General features: G+C 34.2%; 1 protein-coding gene across 19 annotated transcripts in view; it reads left to right on the top strand.

The window, feature by feature from the left end:
* Positions 1 to 19,487, top strand: part of LOC134544890 (protein PRRC2C) — a 355,574-nt gene that overhangs the window by 228,385 nt on the left and 107,702 nt on the right. For all 19 annotated transcript variants that reach the window (XM_063388526.1, XM_063388523.1, XM_063388533.1 and 16 more), the window contains 3 exons: positions 5,402 to 5,533; positions 14,127 to 14,297; positions 18,565 to 18,892. In XM_063388526.1, the coding sequence (XP_063244596.1) occupies positions 5,402 to 5,533; positions 14,127 to 14,297; positions 18,565 to 18,892 (631 nt within the window). The remainder of the gene's footprint in view (positions 1 to 5,401; positions 5,534 to 14,126; positions 14,298 to 18,564; positions 18,893 to 19,487) is intronic.

The raw sequence follows: 19,487 nt of genomic DNA, 5'->3' as shown, positions 1-19,487 counted from the left end.
TTAGAGAGAGAGAGAGCGCCATTAGAGAGAGAGAGCCATTATAGAGAGAGAGAGAGAGCCATTAGAGAGAGAGAGAGCCATTAGAGAGAGAGAAAGCCATTAGAGAGAGAGAGAGAGCCATTAGAGAGAGAGAGAGAGAGCCATTAGAGAGAGAGAGAGAGAGCCATTAGAGAGAGAGAGAGAGAGAGAGAGCCATTAGAGAGAGAGAGCCATTAGAGAGAGAGAGAGAGAGAGCCATTAGAGAGAGTGAGAGAGAGAGAGAGCAATTAGAGAGAGAGAGAGAGAGCAATTAGAGAGAGAGAGAGAGAGAGAGAGAGAGCGCATGAGAGTCACCACAATCTCGCCCACGGCTAATCCTCTTCCCCCTTCTCCGCTGCTAGGCGAAAGTAGTGGAACGAGAGACAAGAGACACGGCACGTTGCCTTTTTATTAGTCACGCCACTTCTTTTCTTGTCACTGTTTTAGCAGTCTTTGTGTTAACTGCAAAAAAAATTTTCAAACTGATTTAAATCACTAGTACAGTAAAATCTCATTATAACAAAGTCTTATAAAGCAATAGATTTTGTTCTTTATACTGAAATTTCTTTAAACTGAAATATCCCAACGTACATATACTATTCCCATACTACAGAATGCAATGGCAAAACAAAATGGAACTACAGTAGAACCCGTTTATAGTGAACCCGCCTATAATGAATTCCTGTTTATAGTAAATTTCCGTCTCGGTCCCGGCAAAATGATGTGAGGTTATGTATTAATTTATTGGATATAGCGCACAACTTTTGTCAATGTTGATACGTTTTCCCGTGTACCACGAACAAATTTTGCCGAGATAATGCACATTTATCTCAAATATTTTCATATAATTACAAGTATTTTCACAAAACGTCTATTCTGGATCACATTGTTTTTCTCCCCAATATGCTACTCCATTGTCCACTGTTCATAATATAAACAAGTCGTAATCGAGTGGCCTCGGTAGGCTACGTGTAGTCAGAAATGGTGCTCAGTTTGGTGAAAATAAAAAATAGTTTTCCCTGCATAGTTAAAGAATGGGCGAACGCGTGTACATTTAATAAGTTATCAAAATTAAACATAAATTACCGCCACACAAATACGTATGTACATTATAGCAGCAAATTCAATATTTTTACGTCTCATTTTTATCATTCACATTTCGGACATTTTGATCAAGTAAGGTTTTTAAGACTACCACTAGATAGAACTCAGTGGACTAAATTTTTCCATAGAAAGTAAGAAATTTTCGTTCCAGCTTTAGCAACTGCGATACTAAATGATACGTAGTGATCTTTGATGCGCCAGACTCGTTATTTTCCGTTTATTTACTTTTGACGGTAAAAAGAATTTCGTGTTATTTAACTGCAAATGTGCTTCAGTAAGAAATACGTACATAAAAAAGGGTGAAAAACGCGTTAAAAAACGTAAGGCATTATCTGTGCGAGATAAAGTGGACATTATTAAAAAGGTAGACTCCAACCCTACTGTCCCGCACGTGTTAATATCAAAGGAACTGGGAATTGCAACATCCACATTAAATACAATATTAAACAAGCTGAACAATCTTCTTTCTCAAGCTGCGAATACGTCACAGAGTATTAAACGCCTGAAAAAAGGAAAATACGCCGATGTCGAAGAACCATTAATAGAAAGTTTGTACATGTGTAGTGTATTAAAAATAATATCTGCATTTGCTCATAAAACTGTTGCTTTGAGTATTTTCATTCGTTCTTTTCTTGGCTTAGGCCTATGTGTAGTTAAGATTATGCTTTTGAGTATGTATTGCCAATATAAAAGTTTTCCCAGACATAAAGTTTCCCCTCTATAGTGAACATATAAACTACTCCCTTCAGATTCATTATAACAGGGTTCTACTGTATGTATGTACCTGCCCTATAATCATCAATTATTTGAGGTGCATTATGCTACAGGGTTAGTGTTTTTTTGAGAAATACATTAAATAATTTCAATCTCTGTAAAAGAATATAATATGTATGATACAACATTTTTTTAACCAGCATTCTGTACATAAGCTGCATTCATATTATCTTGCAAATATGTATAATGAAATATCTAATCACTAATTTAAAAAAAAATTGCTAGTGTAATAAATAAGAAATGAGTACCTAAATAATCAACATTCACACTGAATGAAATAATAAAACCTGTGAATTTAAATAATTTTTCAGACACAGACTTTGACTGGTCAAAAAATTGAAAAATTTTTGTCTGTCTGTTCGTACTTATAAAAGTTTGCTGTAAAAATTGTTCCATAATATGTAATGATTGCAACACATTATTTGGTACACTTTCAGTTTTGTAAATAAACTTCGACAACTTTTCAAAAGAAACTACAGCTTCTTTTGAGGTGATTGGCTCTTCTTCATTTTCATCATCAGAAGATTCACTGTCTGCTGCCTCCTTTTGGGTTACTTGGTTAACTATTTTACTGTCAGTCAAATGTGGTGTTGTTTAAACTTCATTGTCAACGGACACATACTCTTCAAAAAAAATGTCAAACTGCAAAGTTTCAGCAGCATCTTGCCAAAGTTCTGCAGGAATGCTCTCTTCACTAGAATTTGGTTCACTTGTCTCGTGGTTTACAATGGTTTCTTTCTTCACATTCCACCAACCACTAGTTATCAGTTGAATTGCTTGGCGGACATCGATGTTGGTGGACAGCTTCAATTTGATGTTGATTAGTATCCTCTCAACAAGACGTTTTCGAAAGTGGACTTTGGCATTCTGAATTATTATGCCTTGGTCTAATGGTTGCAACACTGATGTGCAATTTGGAGGCAGAAATTCCAGTTTGATGTTCTCAAGCCGTACATCAAAAATGTGAGCAGCACAGTTGTCCACCGAAATGATAACTTTTCTATTCTGCTTTTGCATTTCTTTGTCAGTTTTAATTAGCCACTTGGAAAATACATCTTTCGACATTCATGCACGGCTGTTACTGACATAATCAGCAGGAAGAGATGCCACACCTTTTAAGCATCTAGGATTTTTGTACTTTCCTTTAATTAAGGGCCGTAACTTTGTAGTACCAATAGCATTACAACAAAACATTACTGATAACCTATCTTTAGCTCGTTTGCCACCAGAGCATTTTTTCCTTTGTGCGAAATTGTTTTGTTGGGAAGAAGTCTGTAAAAGTAAGCAGTTTCATCTGCATTAAAGATGTCTTCAGGAGAGTATGCTTCCAAAATTCCATCTAGTTCTTCTAGTTTCCATTTTTCTGCAGCTGATTGGTCTGCATCTCGTTCCTCACCTGATACAACATTCCAAGATATCCCGTAAAGTTCCCGAAAACGATGCAGCCATCCAGAACTTGCCTGAAAATTGGGAACGTCCATCAAAGAAGTAAACTGTTTGGCTTTGGCCTGTAACTGGGATGTTTTGCACCCTAGTGTCAGTTAACCAATTGTTTAACGCCTCATCCAGGTCTTTATTTGTGCCTTGCCGCAGTCTTTTGCGGTTGGAACTGAGCGATGATTGTTCATAAATCTTCACAATCTTCCCCCGTTCTTTCAGTATTGTAGAGAATGTAGAGGGTGCCAAACCAAACTGCTTGGCCACGTGTGATTTTTTTGGGCCTTTGTTTACTTCCTTCAAGATTTCCATTTTTTCTTTTAAAGAATACTGTTTCCTTTTTTTTTTTATCATCCATGATGTTAAAAATTAAACTGAAACTTAGTTAGAAAAATAATAAATGCATGAATAAATACAGCACATCACTGAAAATCACTGATGGCAACAAAATGTAAACAATCAATAATGGAAACGGAAACCGAACAGACCAAAGATTGAACGATATGTGCAGAATATGGAAACCATTGAGTCGCTGATATTGCCAGTTTTAGCGGCATTTAGTTTTTCAGTGAGTTAACTTTGTGTAAGTTTTTCATAAATGTTGCCGCTACGGAAAAGCCGTTGGCCATATCTCGCCACAAATAAAATAATTGAAGTGTGCACATCTAAACATACAGTTGCTACTAATAGTATTATATTTTTTAAGTCTATGGCAGTGAGTAAAAGCAGTTGGCCATATCTTGGGTAGAAAAAAAAGAAAACAAATGCACATCAAACTTTGCAATGCCGTTTTCAATGAAAAGAGACAACAAAATAAAGCAGTTGAATGTTTGAATCAATGAAATTGTGCCAAGAGAACGATAGTAAGTAAATATTATGACGCATAGGCTAAATATTCGCATGATATTGACGAAGAAAACCAGTAAAAAGCTTTCGTTGTAACGAAAATTTATTTGGTAAATTTGAAATATTTTAACCTTATGTGTACAGTCATTGGAGGGGAATTTCAAATAATTCGTTAAAGTGAAATTTTCGTTAATGTGAAATTTTTGTTAATGTGATGTTCGTTATATCGGAATTTTACTTACGAAAGGGCCAACAAGGAAACACTCGTAAATACCTGACAAATTTAGTGTGATTTATGTAGTCAAACTGACAGTGCATTACAAAACTCTGGTATCTTCGAAGGTCTCGTAGTATCCCATACTCGTAATGAGGTTCCACTGTATTTTGTATTACGTAGCCTGTATATTTAAAGTTAAGAACGATTATTAATTTTTTAGTAAAGCCTCATTTTTTTTTTCAAAAAAAAAAACTACATTGTAACATGTCTTTCATTTTATTAACATTTTATTGTTTGGCATAGAGGCGGATTTGGGGAGGGGAGTGTTTTCATGGGAGTATGTGCTTACCCCCCCCCCCCCCCTCCTCCTGCACTCCCAAAGGAAAAATATGCACTAGATAATACAACTTCTGAAGTAATAAACAGGTTATATTCTAGGTCCAAACTACTTGTGACCCACCCAGAATTTAATCCTGGGTCCGCCCCTTTTTCTTGTGTGAACTATAAAATTACTCCATTTTTAAGCATAAACAACCTTTAAGTTAATTCTGTATTATTTTTTACATTAATTTGGACATATTTTTTAAGGAACATAGTTTTTCTCTTGAAAACGGTAGCATATTAAGCTTCACAAAATGCAACGTATGGGGTTTGTGGTGTTCATAAATAATATTGATTGGTGCTGTAGTTGGAAAAGAATATGTTCAAGATATAAAAATAATTTATTTAAATTTGTTACCAGTGTTAAAAAACTGACATATGTGTCATGTTTTCAGAAATGGCTTCAATCTATTCGTGAAATCAGCTGTATTTCATTTCAAACTTAGTGATTCCACAAAACTGTTGAAATTTCTTGAAAAACATTCAGCTGCTAAATTTTTGGGGGGTTGGGGTTAATTTTGCACTTTCAATTTTTTGTGGTCACTAACTCTTGAGTTTCAAAAATTGATTAATGTTATTCAGTAAATTAAATTTTTATGTCTGTTATTGTTTGTGAAATTTCAGGCAACTCTTGGTGGAACTGCTGCTCAGTTTGGTGGTATATCTGCCATCCCATCACCGCCTACAGTATTATATAATTCAACACAACCAATCCAGAGTGGTCTTTATGGTGCATACCAGATAGATGGAACACAGGTAAGCATCTTCCACAAATAAATCCAGTATGCAAGACCGTTAAAGAGACTTGCCATAAATAAACAATAAACATAAAATAAAAATGCACTATAATGGTTATGCAGTTATGCACATTATATTCCTTCAAGTTCTTTGTTAAAAAAAGCATCCTTGCTTGTTCAAGGAGTGACCAAATCATTTTCGTGTCACTTCTACTGAATAGACTTTAGCTGAAGACTGTTAAAAATGACACTTGTACATATTGATTATTTATACTTCACTGCAAGTCTAAACAAGAGTAGGTAACTAAACCTATATGCTACACTACGAATAAGTTTATTGTACAGTTATGGTTATGAAACATAAACATGTGGCGAAACAAAATATGTTGATACACTATTATATCATACAAGTAACAGAAAACAATGTATTTCTTAAAAATTACATAATATATATTATCAATACAAGTAACTCATAATCTAGAGCTTACTTAAGAAAACAAAATATTTTAAGACGTGGTTATGCAAATTATTTTCTCTTCAAGTTCTTGTTAAGGAAAACAATCATCCTGGTGTCACAAATGTGCCCACTTGTGCTGAATAGCTTTTCACTGAAAACTGTTGAAGGCGGTATGGAAAGGTACTTCACTGCAAGTTCATACAGGGTAGGAAATTTATGATTCGTCTTCCAATACTCTGCAATGGAAGATTCTGCTGGCAGTGTTTTTTCACTCAGGTACATTTCAATCTCCTTTTCAGACTGAGGGACTTTGTCAGCTACCTCTTCTTGCTGCTCAAATATTTTAGAGTACAGTAGAACCTCGATGATACGTTCCCATTTCATACATTTTCCCGTGTCATACGCCGATTAATTTTGGTCCCGCCGAAAGTACTATGTTTACAATGGTTTACTTTCCCGGAACATACACTTATAAAATCATTAATTTCCCGTTTCATACGTTTTTACGAAGCGTAAAAGCCCAAAATTCACAAATTTTTTTGTTATATTCCTCCTGATAAACTACGTTTTAATGCTTTTATTTTGAAAAACGTTTATTGTTTACATTTGCAAACGTAAGAAAATAAATTTATCCCACCATAAATATTGATAGTATCAGGAAGACAGTGCACTTCGCTAGTAGCATCTATGGCCAGCACCAAGCGAGACTAGTGGCGCAAACTAGCAATGATTATGAAAATGGTGCACGCGCTTTACCAAGGCACGGATTTCATATTTTGTGCATTCATTAATCTTTGAACTGAATATACCCGTTTGTTATTGTTTTCTTACGATCGGAGTGTTTTGTATTTTACGTTTCTCAAGTTAAAAATATTATTGAAAATTGTTCTGTTGCATAAAGTTGTTTGTAAAAAGAAACAAACAAGCATAAATTTCTGATTTTCTTTTTACAATAGCCTAATTTTTTTAATTTCTAATTTAGGCTTGGTGACTTTTCCTGCCCTCCAAGAAAGGACTTCATAACATTTTGTAAGGCCACTGTTTCTCATGTCAGCTTTACTTGATTATGGACTGTATTTTACATTTCTGGTGGTTTTATTACATGTATATATAATTATGAATTCATATCTTTCATATAATGCAATTATTTACACATTATGTATTTAAGTTTAATCTGACATTGTGCTTGTATGCTAGATTGAAAAAAAAAAATTATTTTCGCCATTCCCTTTTCATACACTTTCCCGCATCATACACCATTTTTGTGCCCTCCGTTGAAAAGTGTATGACAGGGGTTCTACTGTATTTGGACCAAATATCTTTGGGATCAGAGTATGCAGCGCATGTTTTCTTTGGTAATGTTTCACATTCAGAGTCACCAACCTGAAGAAAACAAATAGGCAGTAAATAACCAACATAATATTGACAGATTTTTAAAGTTATATATTGTATATAATTAATTATTACGTAGGCCTACTTTGTGAATATTCATCTGTTCAACTTCATGCAGAAGTCTTTGTTTTGCATTATGCAAACAGTCACTATCTCTAAATGGAATACAAGTTGACTGATCAATGTTATGCTTTAATAATTGTTCACAGATGGTAGAGTAAGTATAACTTACCTCAGATGCATTGGTATTTGCAGAACTCACTTGTAGAGTTGCATTGTTGAAAATTTCGAGCACTGAAATACAGTGATCTACTATGACAGTCCACTGAGAACTGTTTAAAACTGTTCGGGAATTATTAGTTTCACTGCAAGCCAGTTTTTGTTCAACAAGTCTTTTTAGCATGTGGAGGGTGGTATTCCATCTAGTTGGCTCATCTTGAATGAGTCTGTGATTTGGAAGTCCTGCCATATTTTGACACTTAGCAAGAATTTTGCAATTTTTGCAATGTTTAAAGTGGCCAACAATTCTCCTGACTGCTGCAGTCAAATTTGAAACAAGCTTTGAGTTCAAAAATGCATATTTCTAAACCAACTGCAATGTGTGGGCAAAATAGGAGATGTGTTAAAAAGGGGATGCTGACAATGCAGCAACAACGTTACGTCCGTTGTCTGTGACCACGGCAACTACTTTATCTTGGAGGCCCCACAGAGTAATTGTTTCAACAAGAAAGCTGCACAGATTTGATGCTGTGTGGGAAACTTCCAGGAAAGGCTTCACTTCAATACAGAAGTGTTTGAAACTGAAATCTTTGTCAATAAAATGTACCTTAATGCTAAGATAATCATCTTGTGAGGTTAAGGTCCACAAGTTGGTTGTAATTCCAACATATTTTGCATCTTCAAGTTCTTTTTTAACATTTCCTTTCAGGTTTGAATACATTTCAGGATGATTTTGTTCGAAAATGTTTTCCGTGTCGGTATTGTGTACCGTGGTTCTAGCGCCTGTACCAGCTGCCTGAAACCTACATTCTCTATGATGCTGAAAGGTTGTTGATCAAGACAAATCATTTGAGCTATCAAACAATTAAATTTTTCAGCATGTTTATCCCCTGGCTTAAATTTTGATTTTTCTGACAAGAAATGTGCCAGTGTTGGTTGGCAGGTCACATGCTTTTGTCTACTAGTACTGGGCTGTGCAGAAAAAAGTACAATATTTTGGAAGGTTTTTTTTTTTCAACTACCAGTGAAGAAGCATCTTCACATAAAGTTTGTTTGCTAGTACTAGGCTGTGCACAAAAATGAATCAACATTTAGACAGGGTTTTTTAACAGGCGATAACGCCGATAACATAACATCTTTGTTTAAAATGGGTTCAAAGGTAGCACTACTTTTTTTCTGTGGTACCTTTTGACTTGGTTGGTGACAGTGCTGTAAACAAAAGTTTGTTTTTCTGCAAACACTCTGTTTTTCTGGTAGTAATGTGTGCCGGGATTTCAAATGCTTCATTAAATTGGTTGTAGATTTGGAAGTACCGCCCTGTGAAATTTGCGAACTACAATGATTACAAATTGCATATTTGTCATTTTCGCTATCAATGCGAAAATGTTCCCAAACTTTTAACATGTTTATACAATATCAGACCATTCGCGACGTAATTTGAAACGACAGTCGGCAAACATTTGTTGTACTAACAAACTAGCAAAAAAAACACACACACACACACAGAGGTAAATAATTATACACTGGCAGAACGTCTGTCGGGATTCTTTTATTAAAGTTGACTATTTTAACTAGGGATGGAATTTTCGAATCTTGGATTCGTAGAATATACCGAATCCTATGGATTCGAGGATTCATAGGATCTGAGGTGGGATTCGAGGTGGGTTTTTACGAGTTTTAGGTAGTAATTGAAAATTGTAGTGTTGGGCGAAGTTCGAAAATTTCGAACCGAACCGAACCCTTACGTTCGGTTCGGATCGAAACTTCTTAAAATATATGCGAAAAACCGAACGTTCGTTTAAAAAAAAATACTTTTTTCTAATTTTCTAACCCCCATTTGAGACCATTCACAAAACAGCACAACAAAATTCCATTACTTGTAATAGTCTGACTTTTATCGCATAATCGTCGCCTCAACAGTTTCAAGCGCAGACAAAATATAAAAAAATTATTAATCGTCTCATAACTCGCATAGTATTTTTTCATATAGGCGCGCTTTGTTTTTTGTTTACTTTAGAGAATTTTGTATGCATTTCTCGTACTACGTAATATAAACTATCGTACAAATGCCAAAGGTATTGTATATTTTACCTTTAACTATAGTGTGTGTACGAGAAGTGTTGTAAAATCACCAAAGATTTCGTACCCCATACGTTAAACTTAAGCGCATGTACGAGAACTCTCCTATTTCGGCAAAACTGACGTGATCAAGTTAACACAAGACAAATGCGGTAGGAAATGATTACGTAAATAACGTATTTTAAATTACTGGGATGTATTTATTTTCTTTGGCCTTTTTGGTTATAAGAACAGTCAGGTACTGATAATATTAATTTAATCTTGTGTATTAAAAGTACTGGACCAGTAAATTTTACAGTACGCTACTAAGTTGACTAGCGTAGTCGCGGCAGCCATCATTATTTCTCGTGTTTTCTTTTTTCAGACGCAAATTTCTATAACCACACTTCTTACGTTACGTTTACAATATTATTGTTCTTGAGGTGATTTGCAATGAGCAGGCTTACGTCGTTTAAGTTTTCCAAATGGAGAAAAGATAATGACGACACAGATGACCCAGAACCACCCCAAAAATGTCTAAAGTTTCTTCTGACGAGCAGCATTCTTCCAAGAAAACAGCAACTGAAGTCAGCGGGTTTTGTAATGTAGATAGGTAACTTAATTCACATTCGACTTTTTTTTAATGTCCTATTAAAAAGTTTTACTTATTAAAAATGTTAGGTTATGTCTGCCACAAAAATATGTTATGTGGCCTAAATGTTCGTCATCTTTATAATATATTTTTTAAATGAAGGTTAGTGAACACTGAAAAAGGAAGATAGTCTTTTTGAAATTTAGATGGAACTTCTTCATAAATTAAAAGTATATATATGTAAAGATAATCAGAAATCTTTCCTTCATTATTTATTGCATAAACTTTACTTATAAAATGTTTTGCAATGTTTTAATAAAGCTAAGCTATATAATGTTTTAATTTTACATATGGCTGGAGAACCTTTCTTTCTCACCATTCAGTTAAAGACTAAAATGCTGGTGGTCAGTTTGTTTTAATTCAAAACAATTATTTCTGTATGAGGTTCGGCTCGGTTTGAAATTTTTTTGCTATGATTCGATTCAATTCAGTTCAGTTCGATTCGAAACCAGAGAACTGAGGTTCGTCCAGCTCTAGAAAATTGTATACCTAAACTGTATTATAAAGGTAACGGAAATAGCACAAACATAAGATAAACTACGCTGCATTTTGTCAATTAGCATAACTACTTGATCATTTCCAACCTTCAATAATATAACATTGCAGAAAAAAATGTAACTTTTTTTTTAAATGGTGTCTGTTATACAAACGTATTTTATTGAAAACATAGGAAGGATTAATTTAACAGAGAATTAGACAGATGCAAACTTACGTGTGTGGTTTTTGAGGTTATTTGTCTCTATTTTATATCAGGTGTATACACTATGCACTTATTGTACAATTTTATAAATACACATGATTTTTTTTAATACATAGGCCTATGTAATTTTTTAAAATAAATGTGTGATTTTTTTTAATAACATGTGAAGTTTAGTGTGGGACTGGGATTCGAGATTCGATGACAAACTGAGGATTCGAACAAGGTTTCGGATTCGACCAAAATGTGGATTCGTCCCATCCCTAATATATATATATTTTTTTCAACTTTGACATTTTTCAAAATTGTTTTATAAGAGAGCATTAGTTATAAGATTTAATAGTTAGGTTGGGTTAGCTATGTTATGAATGGTGAGAATGTTTGGCTGTGTTGGGTTAGATACATTTCAAATACGTACTTCAAAATCATGTGGACTGTTCGTAATGCAAGATGAGCTGCATTAAAATTACTGTAAATTTGTTTGAATACTTTAAAATTCTAAGGACCATTGATTACGTTAAATTAGCTACCTTATAACTTCATAGATCATAGTTCCCAACTTAACTTTTTTTTTATTGTAGCTATTCCAACCTAACTGTTCTCAAAATTTAATGATATTTTTAGTGTATCTAACCACTCATTAAAATGGGAAACTACTCAAAATTTAAAAACACCCATTTAGAAAATGACTAAAAACAGACCTACAAGTAAAAAGAACATTTTTGTTGTTAATGGAGAAAATTCTCTCATTTAGGACTATTAAATGAATCTACTAAAATCCAGCCGGTTAATTATAACCTTACAAATAATGTAAAATAAAAAATTAATTCAGTGTATTTTTCCTTGTCATATTCTGGTTAAAAACTAATGTCCGAACTGCAATACTAAATCATTTTTAAACGTGAATTTTAGTATTTATTTTAAAAACACACATTTATACATGTAAATCACATAATGTAAATAGTTTTATTTACTTATTCACTAGACACACATGGCTAACTTATCAGAGACTCACTGTAGACAAAAAATTAAGTTGTCTGCCATTTGCACTTGATATTCAAAGGTATTGAGATACATGGTGTATCACAATAGTGTTTGCCAAACAGTGATACTATCAATTGCCATTGTAGTAGAAAAAGTACCTAAAATATTTTCTTTTTTTAGTTTTTATCTCTATTATAAATCTTTGACATACAGCAAGCTCTTCCAAAATGGCACCTTTTTCAGTGTTTTCAAACGTAAATAGCTTAACATATTTTTTTCTGGCAGTGTAAGTATGTAAGATTTTCAGTACTTAAAAAAAAAAAACTTAAAAAAAACATGAGAATGTAAAAATGAAATAATGCTGTGATGTGTTCACAAAATTATGGTATGCTTGTACCGTATGTAAAATTTTGAATGTATTGGGTTAGAAGAAGAGTGTTGAATGAGTCTTGTCCTGTTGAGTACAATGAACTTGACTGTCGAGTCAAGTGTTAGCTACTCGTTCAACTCTGTTCAAGTTTTTAAGTCTCTGCCATCTTTAAACTTGGTGATACCGAGTCGCGCCCTTGTTTCTCAACCTTTCGTTTCTCAAAAAAATACACAGTGTTGTAGATACATAATAAATGCTTCAGAATAACCTTAAATGTAAAATATAGGCATAAAAACAATAATGAAAGTGAATAAAATATAGAAAAAGCAAATAAACCAATACTTAGAAAACAATGTGAAAACTAGTAAAAACATTGTTAAAAAGCTTTTCTAAATAAAAATATTTAAATATCAAAAACTAATACCAAATATTCAGAACTCTAAAATACAATTATAACATTGTGCCACCATGATCTTGAACCTACATAATCATCTGATATACTGCATTATGGGAAAACATGTCATAAAGAGTACTCGGCAAAGTTGTGATGGGCGGGAACCTTTAATGCCACAAGTGCTACTTTGTAACGGTTCGTTACTTACAAAAATAAAAAGATTTAAAGCGTCGATTGTAGTTTTTGTTTTATTCTTTCAAACTATAATGCACAGACGAATCCAAACACTTTCAATAGTTTGTTCATTCACTCAACACACATTCGCCCGTCGAGAATACTCGCAGCTCGCGCGATGAGAATTAATAAACAAAAATAACGTCGATTAAGTCTTTCAACAATCTTTTGCAGGAAATATCCAAAATAAGTGCGGCCTAGAACACGGCAGCACCTAGCGAAAAACCGCGAGCCGCCGAAACGCGGCCTCGCCTGGCAGCGATTGCCCGACGACTACTGATGAACTCATGACACGTCTCCTTCACGCAGGGAGTAGACGTCACATGACCTCACCGACCAATCACACGCACGCTTCATTCACACTTGCAGATACAAGCCAATCACAGAACAAATTACAATACATGAAAAAACCCTGTACACACAGAACTCGGGGCTTTCCTTGATCTGTCTCTTTTCAATTTCACATCGAAATCGGGGACTCCCATTCTCATTCTTTCTCCCACACCGTGAGACAGCAGTTATCCCTCGGTTCCCACACAGTGAGGGAATTCCCGTTTTTATCTATCTCTGAGAGGAATTACTGTTTCTTTCTCACTTACACTTACAGGCCTCTCATGCCTCTCTTTCTAACCATCACACCAGACACCATCCCTTGTTCTAGACATTATGTAACATCGGCATTCTAATAAAACGTAATATACAATTATAATACCATATTCCAATTTAAATCAATAATAGAAAAAACTCATTACACATAACCTTAAGTAAATCTAAATAGCAAAATACAGTTAAAAGGATGACAGAAGAAACATGATAATTAAATAATTATAAATTCAGAATAAAATATAATGGCAACCTAACCCATCTTTAGTAACAATATTAATAGAAAAGGCATGTATACTGCAATGCTACAACTTTGAATCTGTGACTGTGCTTCTTCGAATCATGTCATAACTGTGCAAATCAAACAGCTTACTTCGAGGGGCAGATGTCGTGCAAACATTTATATTGGTTGGTTTCTATTGAAGTATTATATTACATGTTTAAAATAATGGGGTACATTGAGAAGTTAAGGGAATCCTGTTTATGGGATTTGCTAGTTGCTAGACATCCTCGTTATTGCTGGTGGCAGGTGTGTGTGATGTTTTGGTACAGGTGCTGAGTGGCCAGGCCCGCTCACAGTTCTCCCAGTTCCCCCCGTACGGGCTGTCCCAAGGTCTGAGCCAGACATCTGCGTTCAACCAGCAGTCCATGTACCTACAGACCGCCCCTCACCCGCCTCCGAGTGCCGTGCACGACCTCAGCCTCTCCCAGTTTCGCTTGCAGGTGAGCTTCTTTGCGAGACAGACTTGGCGTGCTCCAATGCTTTGTTAACAGCCATGCATCTGTGCAGTTTTAGAAATAAATTAAAATTAAACTAAAAATTTATATAAATAACATTTGAAGAAAACTACTATCTCTGCTCAATTTTGAAATATTACAATATTACAAAAAATTCCTGGTTATTGCATATATATTATTTTAGATAAACATTCTGTCAGACTTTGTTATTAAGAAGACAGTATGAAACACTTGTTAATGCAAAGTATTTTCAAAGTCCCACAAAAAAAAGTTTTTTTAATGTAAGCAATATGTTCTTTATAAAGTATGGTTAGTCTGAAACCTGAATTTTTGTTTTTTCAAATAGTTTTTTGTTAATTAAAAACTTATTACTAGAAAAAATGAAAATGTATGTTTTCAACTACAATTAACTTTAATATAATCCCGTGTACTGTCAAAGATGTTCATTGTTGTCGCTCAAAGTATTAAAAATTTAGACAGATCAAAATTTTGTACCATTAGTGTTGGTAACATTGAATAATTTTTTAAAATCATGAAACAAACTTTGTGCATACTCTACAACTTTTACGATTTTTTTGTAAAATGTACAACAAACGAACAATTTTACGAATTTAATAAATATTTTACAGATTTATTCCCGAAACTCGCATAATGGATTATTCAAATATCGGTTATATTGATATACATCATAGTATCGATTAGGTATTACATTTTACAACTATTGATTAATTTAGCATATGGCTTTGGCTACTCTCTCGTTATCCTTGCCAGTTTTACCACCATATTGTGTGTTAGAAAATGTTTGTGCTTCGTGGTGGTTTTTAGTTACGAGTTTTTCTTTCTTTGTGAAATGCATATTTAGCTAACTTACGGAATGAGTTACGTTAAAAAACACTGTTGCTGGCAGTGTTTCCGTAACGAGTGCTCAAAGAATTTCTGTTTATTTTTAAGTTGGACAAGCGACTGAAATATGCTTTCTGCACTGTTTGCAGGCGGTAGAAGTGACATATTAGTTCATATGAAATTGAATAAACATGCGAGCAATATTCAAATCAAAGAGAACAGCAAGAAAATCAATATGTTATTCACAAACAGTGCAAGTGAAGATAATGTCACATGAGCCGAATGTCTGTTCACTTTTTTTTTTTTTTAATTGAACACAATATCTCGTTAAGTGTAGCCGACCACGCAGGCCCTTTATTTTGGAAGATGTTTCCTAAGTCAGAAGAGGCACAAATATATGCAAGTGGCCGGATGAAAAGAATGGCAATCGTTGAAGAAATGGCTACAGATACTAGGGATGTACTTGTGAAGCATTTGCAAGCGGGTCCATTCTCTCTCGCAACTGATGGTACAAACGATACTTACTGACTCAAAGTTGTACCTGATGGTCATGACGTATTTTGATAGGGATGTGTAAAATATAGTGTCTTGTGATCTGTCTCTACCAGACTTGCAAGGGAGAATCTACTGGCAAAAACATTGGAAATCTAATATAAAATGAACTGGAAAGTTTTAACATTCCTGTAAAAAATATGACTGCATTTTCAGCTGATAATGCAGCAGTCATGATGGGTCACAAAAATGGTGTTTTTGCGGTCTTACAAAACAAACAAGAAAATATTTTTGTAATGGTTTGTCTTTGCCTCCTCATTAATTTAGCTGCCGAGAAGGGGACTGCCTGTCTGCCAATGAAAGTTGAAGATGCTTTGCCGGACATTTTTTACTATCTTGAAAAAAGTATTAAACGTAAAGATAATCTTAAAAAATTCCAAGACTTACATGGATGTGAAATTAGAAAAATTCTGAAACATGTCTGTACTAGATGGTTGTCCCTGGGAAATAGTTTATCCCGGTTAGTTGAGCAATGGTATCCATTGTTAAGCTTTTTCAAAGATCAGTTCTATCATCAGAAACCAGCATGATCAGTGGGTTTAAATTCATTCAAAATACAGAAAGTTTCAGATCAGGTAGCTCAGACTTCACTAACGTCAAAATCACTTGTATCCACAGAGCCTTTTTTTTTTCTCTCTGAAAAGAAAATGGACAGAAAGTGATAAAATTATTACAAAGATGAAAGTTATTCCACATAAGGTACATACGGTTATGTTGCCTTCAGTTAGATCTGAGAAACAAAAGTCCTTGGTAAATGTAAGTTGTGAAGAAAAGTGGTTTATGTTTTTATCATCATCTGTGAACAAAGCATTTTGCTTGTTTTTACTTAATGTAACTCCTACATTTTATAAATTTAACCCTATTTTGCAGTCATCGCATCCACAAATTCATGTTTTGGGGGAGTTGCTTTGTGATTTGTTTAAAGATTTGTTGCTCAGATTTGTCAAGCCATGTGCTTTCAAAAGTTCAGCATTATTTGACTTAAAATATCATCTTGCTGATAATCAGTCAAGACAGTGATTTGATAGTTGGTACTGCAACATCAGAATTTTTCAACACATTAAGTGATAAAGATAAGAAACTGTTTTTCTCATCTGTCAGGATTTATTTTGTAGTCACGTGTGATTATATTGTGAACAATTTTCCTATCAAAAATGAACTTGTTAGCAAAGGACGAGTTGCAAATGTAGAGAACATAGAAAATGCCAGCTTTTCTGATGTGAAATTCTTCATTGACTTATTTCCCTTTTTGCTACCTGTTCATGAAAATGAAACCAGAGAACAAGCAATGGATGTACTTCACAACCAGTTTAGCAGTCGTCAGCTTGAAACAGTAGACTGACTAATCAACAAAGAAGACATCATAGTACAGAAATTGGTTAAAATATCACACTTAAATATGTTTGTGGGCAGTTGAAGTTTGACAGGCTCAGTTCTGTGATGTTTACTGTTTTGACTATACCACACAGTAATGCAGAGTGCGAGTGTGTGTTTATTGTAGTGAAAAAGAACAGATTCCAGTTTAGGTCTTTGTTGTCAACCAGAGTACTGGAGAACGTTTCCATTATAATTGGTAAACAATTAGGCAAGTGTTTTGAACACCTTCAGTGAACAATTTCTAAAAAAGGCAAAGAAAGCCAAAGTTGCATACCTGAAATATTAGCTGCAAAAGTAATTTAGTAGTAGTAGGCAGTGACTTTTTTCAATTGTTAACTTAATTTTCAACAGTTTTTAAAAATATTTTTGGTTTCATAATAAACTGCAAGACTTTTTTTTTAATATGCTTGTTCGTGGTTGAGTACAGTTCTACAAGTTTTTGAACTACTACACAACATGTAAGTAACTAACTTTAATAATGAGTTTTTTTGTAGATGTGTGTTCTGTACCTTTGTCTCTGTAAAAGCACAGTACTTTCAGTTTTTTTTTTTTTTTAATTTTTAAGGAAAACGTATTTACTGTTTGAACCAGGGCCATTACATTTTATGGTAGGCATATTTTAAACACGGTTTTTGATATACACTGCCAGAGATTTCATCTACTATTAAAAGGCTTAAAAAGTATTTTTGTAAATGCTTTAACTTGTTAATTTATTGTGATATTCAGGTACCAATAACTTAGGCCTATTGTTACAGCTAAATACGTATACCTACTACATAAAGTAATATTTAAAATTGCAGTGTGCTGTTTATGCAACAATATTATTTATTATTTTTTTTTTTTTAATGTTTACTATCTATAAATGTTGAAGGTTGGCAAGTATGTTTGTGATTTTTATCTCTTAAAAATGTTTTTGAATTATATTTATTAAAAAAAATAGTAGAAATAGAGATTAGTTTACAGCATTAGTTATAGTAATGTGAAATGTGTGCAGCATACTCACCAAATTTGTGACCTTTGTGTCAACGAAAGGTAGAATATCTAGCTTTCTATCTAGCAATTTGCAACTGACAGCAATAATCCTGTATTAATAATTAATTTTTTCAGTCTGTGCAGCCAGAACTAGATCTGCACTGTCCTGATGTTTTAAACGTGGACAAAATGTTTTCTTCAACTTGCTATACCAACTGCACATTGGCTGGGATGGGTTAAAAAAAAATCTCTGCTCTTTTGTGCTGCATACAGTTGTTTTTTAAATTAAATTTACAATGCAAAGTATTAATTCTTATTTTTATTAAATTGATTTTTTCAGTAGTTAATGTAATATGTATTAAAGTGATTTGAATGTATTTGGTGTAAGTTACCTAATTTTGAAATCTTATTTCTTAGTTTTAACATTGTTTTTCACAAATAAATATTTAAATTTGTGGGAAATATGTGAAATACTTTTGTGTTATGTTGATATATGTATTTGTTGCAGGCTGCACAAGCGCCATTCGGACAGTCGCAGCAACTTAGCAGCAATCCCAACACAGTGCTCATCTCCTCGTCTTCTAACTCACTGATGTCGGCCAGCGTGAAGCCTTCAAGCCAGCAGATTGGTGCCATAGGCACTAAGGGGGCCAGTCCCTACCAGCAGAGCGCTCCTCAGCCTTCGCAGCTGTACATACAGTACGACCCGGGTCAGGTGCTGAACGTCAACCAGAGCTTCCTGTCCAGTTCGCAGATGGTGCAGCGACAAGGACCTGTCCAGAGCAACGTGGTACCACCCATACCACCGTCATCTTCATTCTACTCTGGTTCTTCAGGTAACATTAAGTTTCATTCATATGAAAGTTATAAGAAATTAGTGCAAGACGTAATTTTAGTTACTCCATTCACGAGGTGTCTTCAAGCCATGAATGTCATGAAACAGTTACTAAATTGAAAGACTGAGCTGTATTGTTACAAAAAGTTTCGAAATAGACATTAATGGTGTTGGAATTCATAAAACTTTAATTAGTACAGTAAAACCTCCATTAACGAATATTCTATTTCACGAAAAAACCCATGCAACTAAATAAAATTTTGGTCCCGCTGAACCTCCATAAGATTAATGCTGTTTTAACTAGAGGTGTGCGGGAATAGGTTTTTGTACTGCGGGAAATTTTCGGGAAATTCCCGTAAATGACCGTGAACTAATGGGTAGGCAGTGCTGTATTTTTTTAAGCCGATACACTAATTCGAAGACGGCTGGCCCTTACCGTGAACGGATTATCCGTTTTATATATATATATATATATATTAGGCATGTGCGAGAAAGACTTTTTTGAATTCGAGACGAGATCGAGAAAGCAATTTAAAAATACTCGAGAATCGAGTCGAGATCGAGAAATCTGTACTTTAGTTAACAGGATAATATGA

The sequence above is a fragment of the Bacillus rossius genome, chromosome 1 (assembly GCF_032445375.1).
Source record: "Bacillus rossius redtenbacheri isolate Brsri chromosome 1, Brsri_v3, whole genome shotgun sequence".
NCBI lineage: Eukaryota > Metazoa > Arthropoda > Insecta > Phasmatodea > Bacillidae > Bacillus > Bacillus rossius.
Note: the sequence above shows the minus strand (reverse complement) of the source record. Positions and strands in the feature narration are given on the sequence as shown.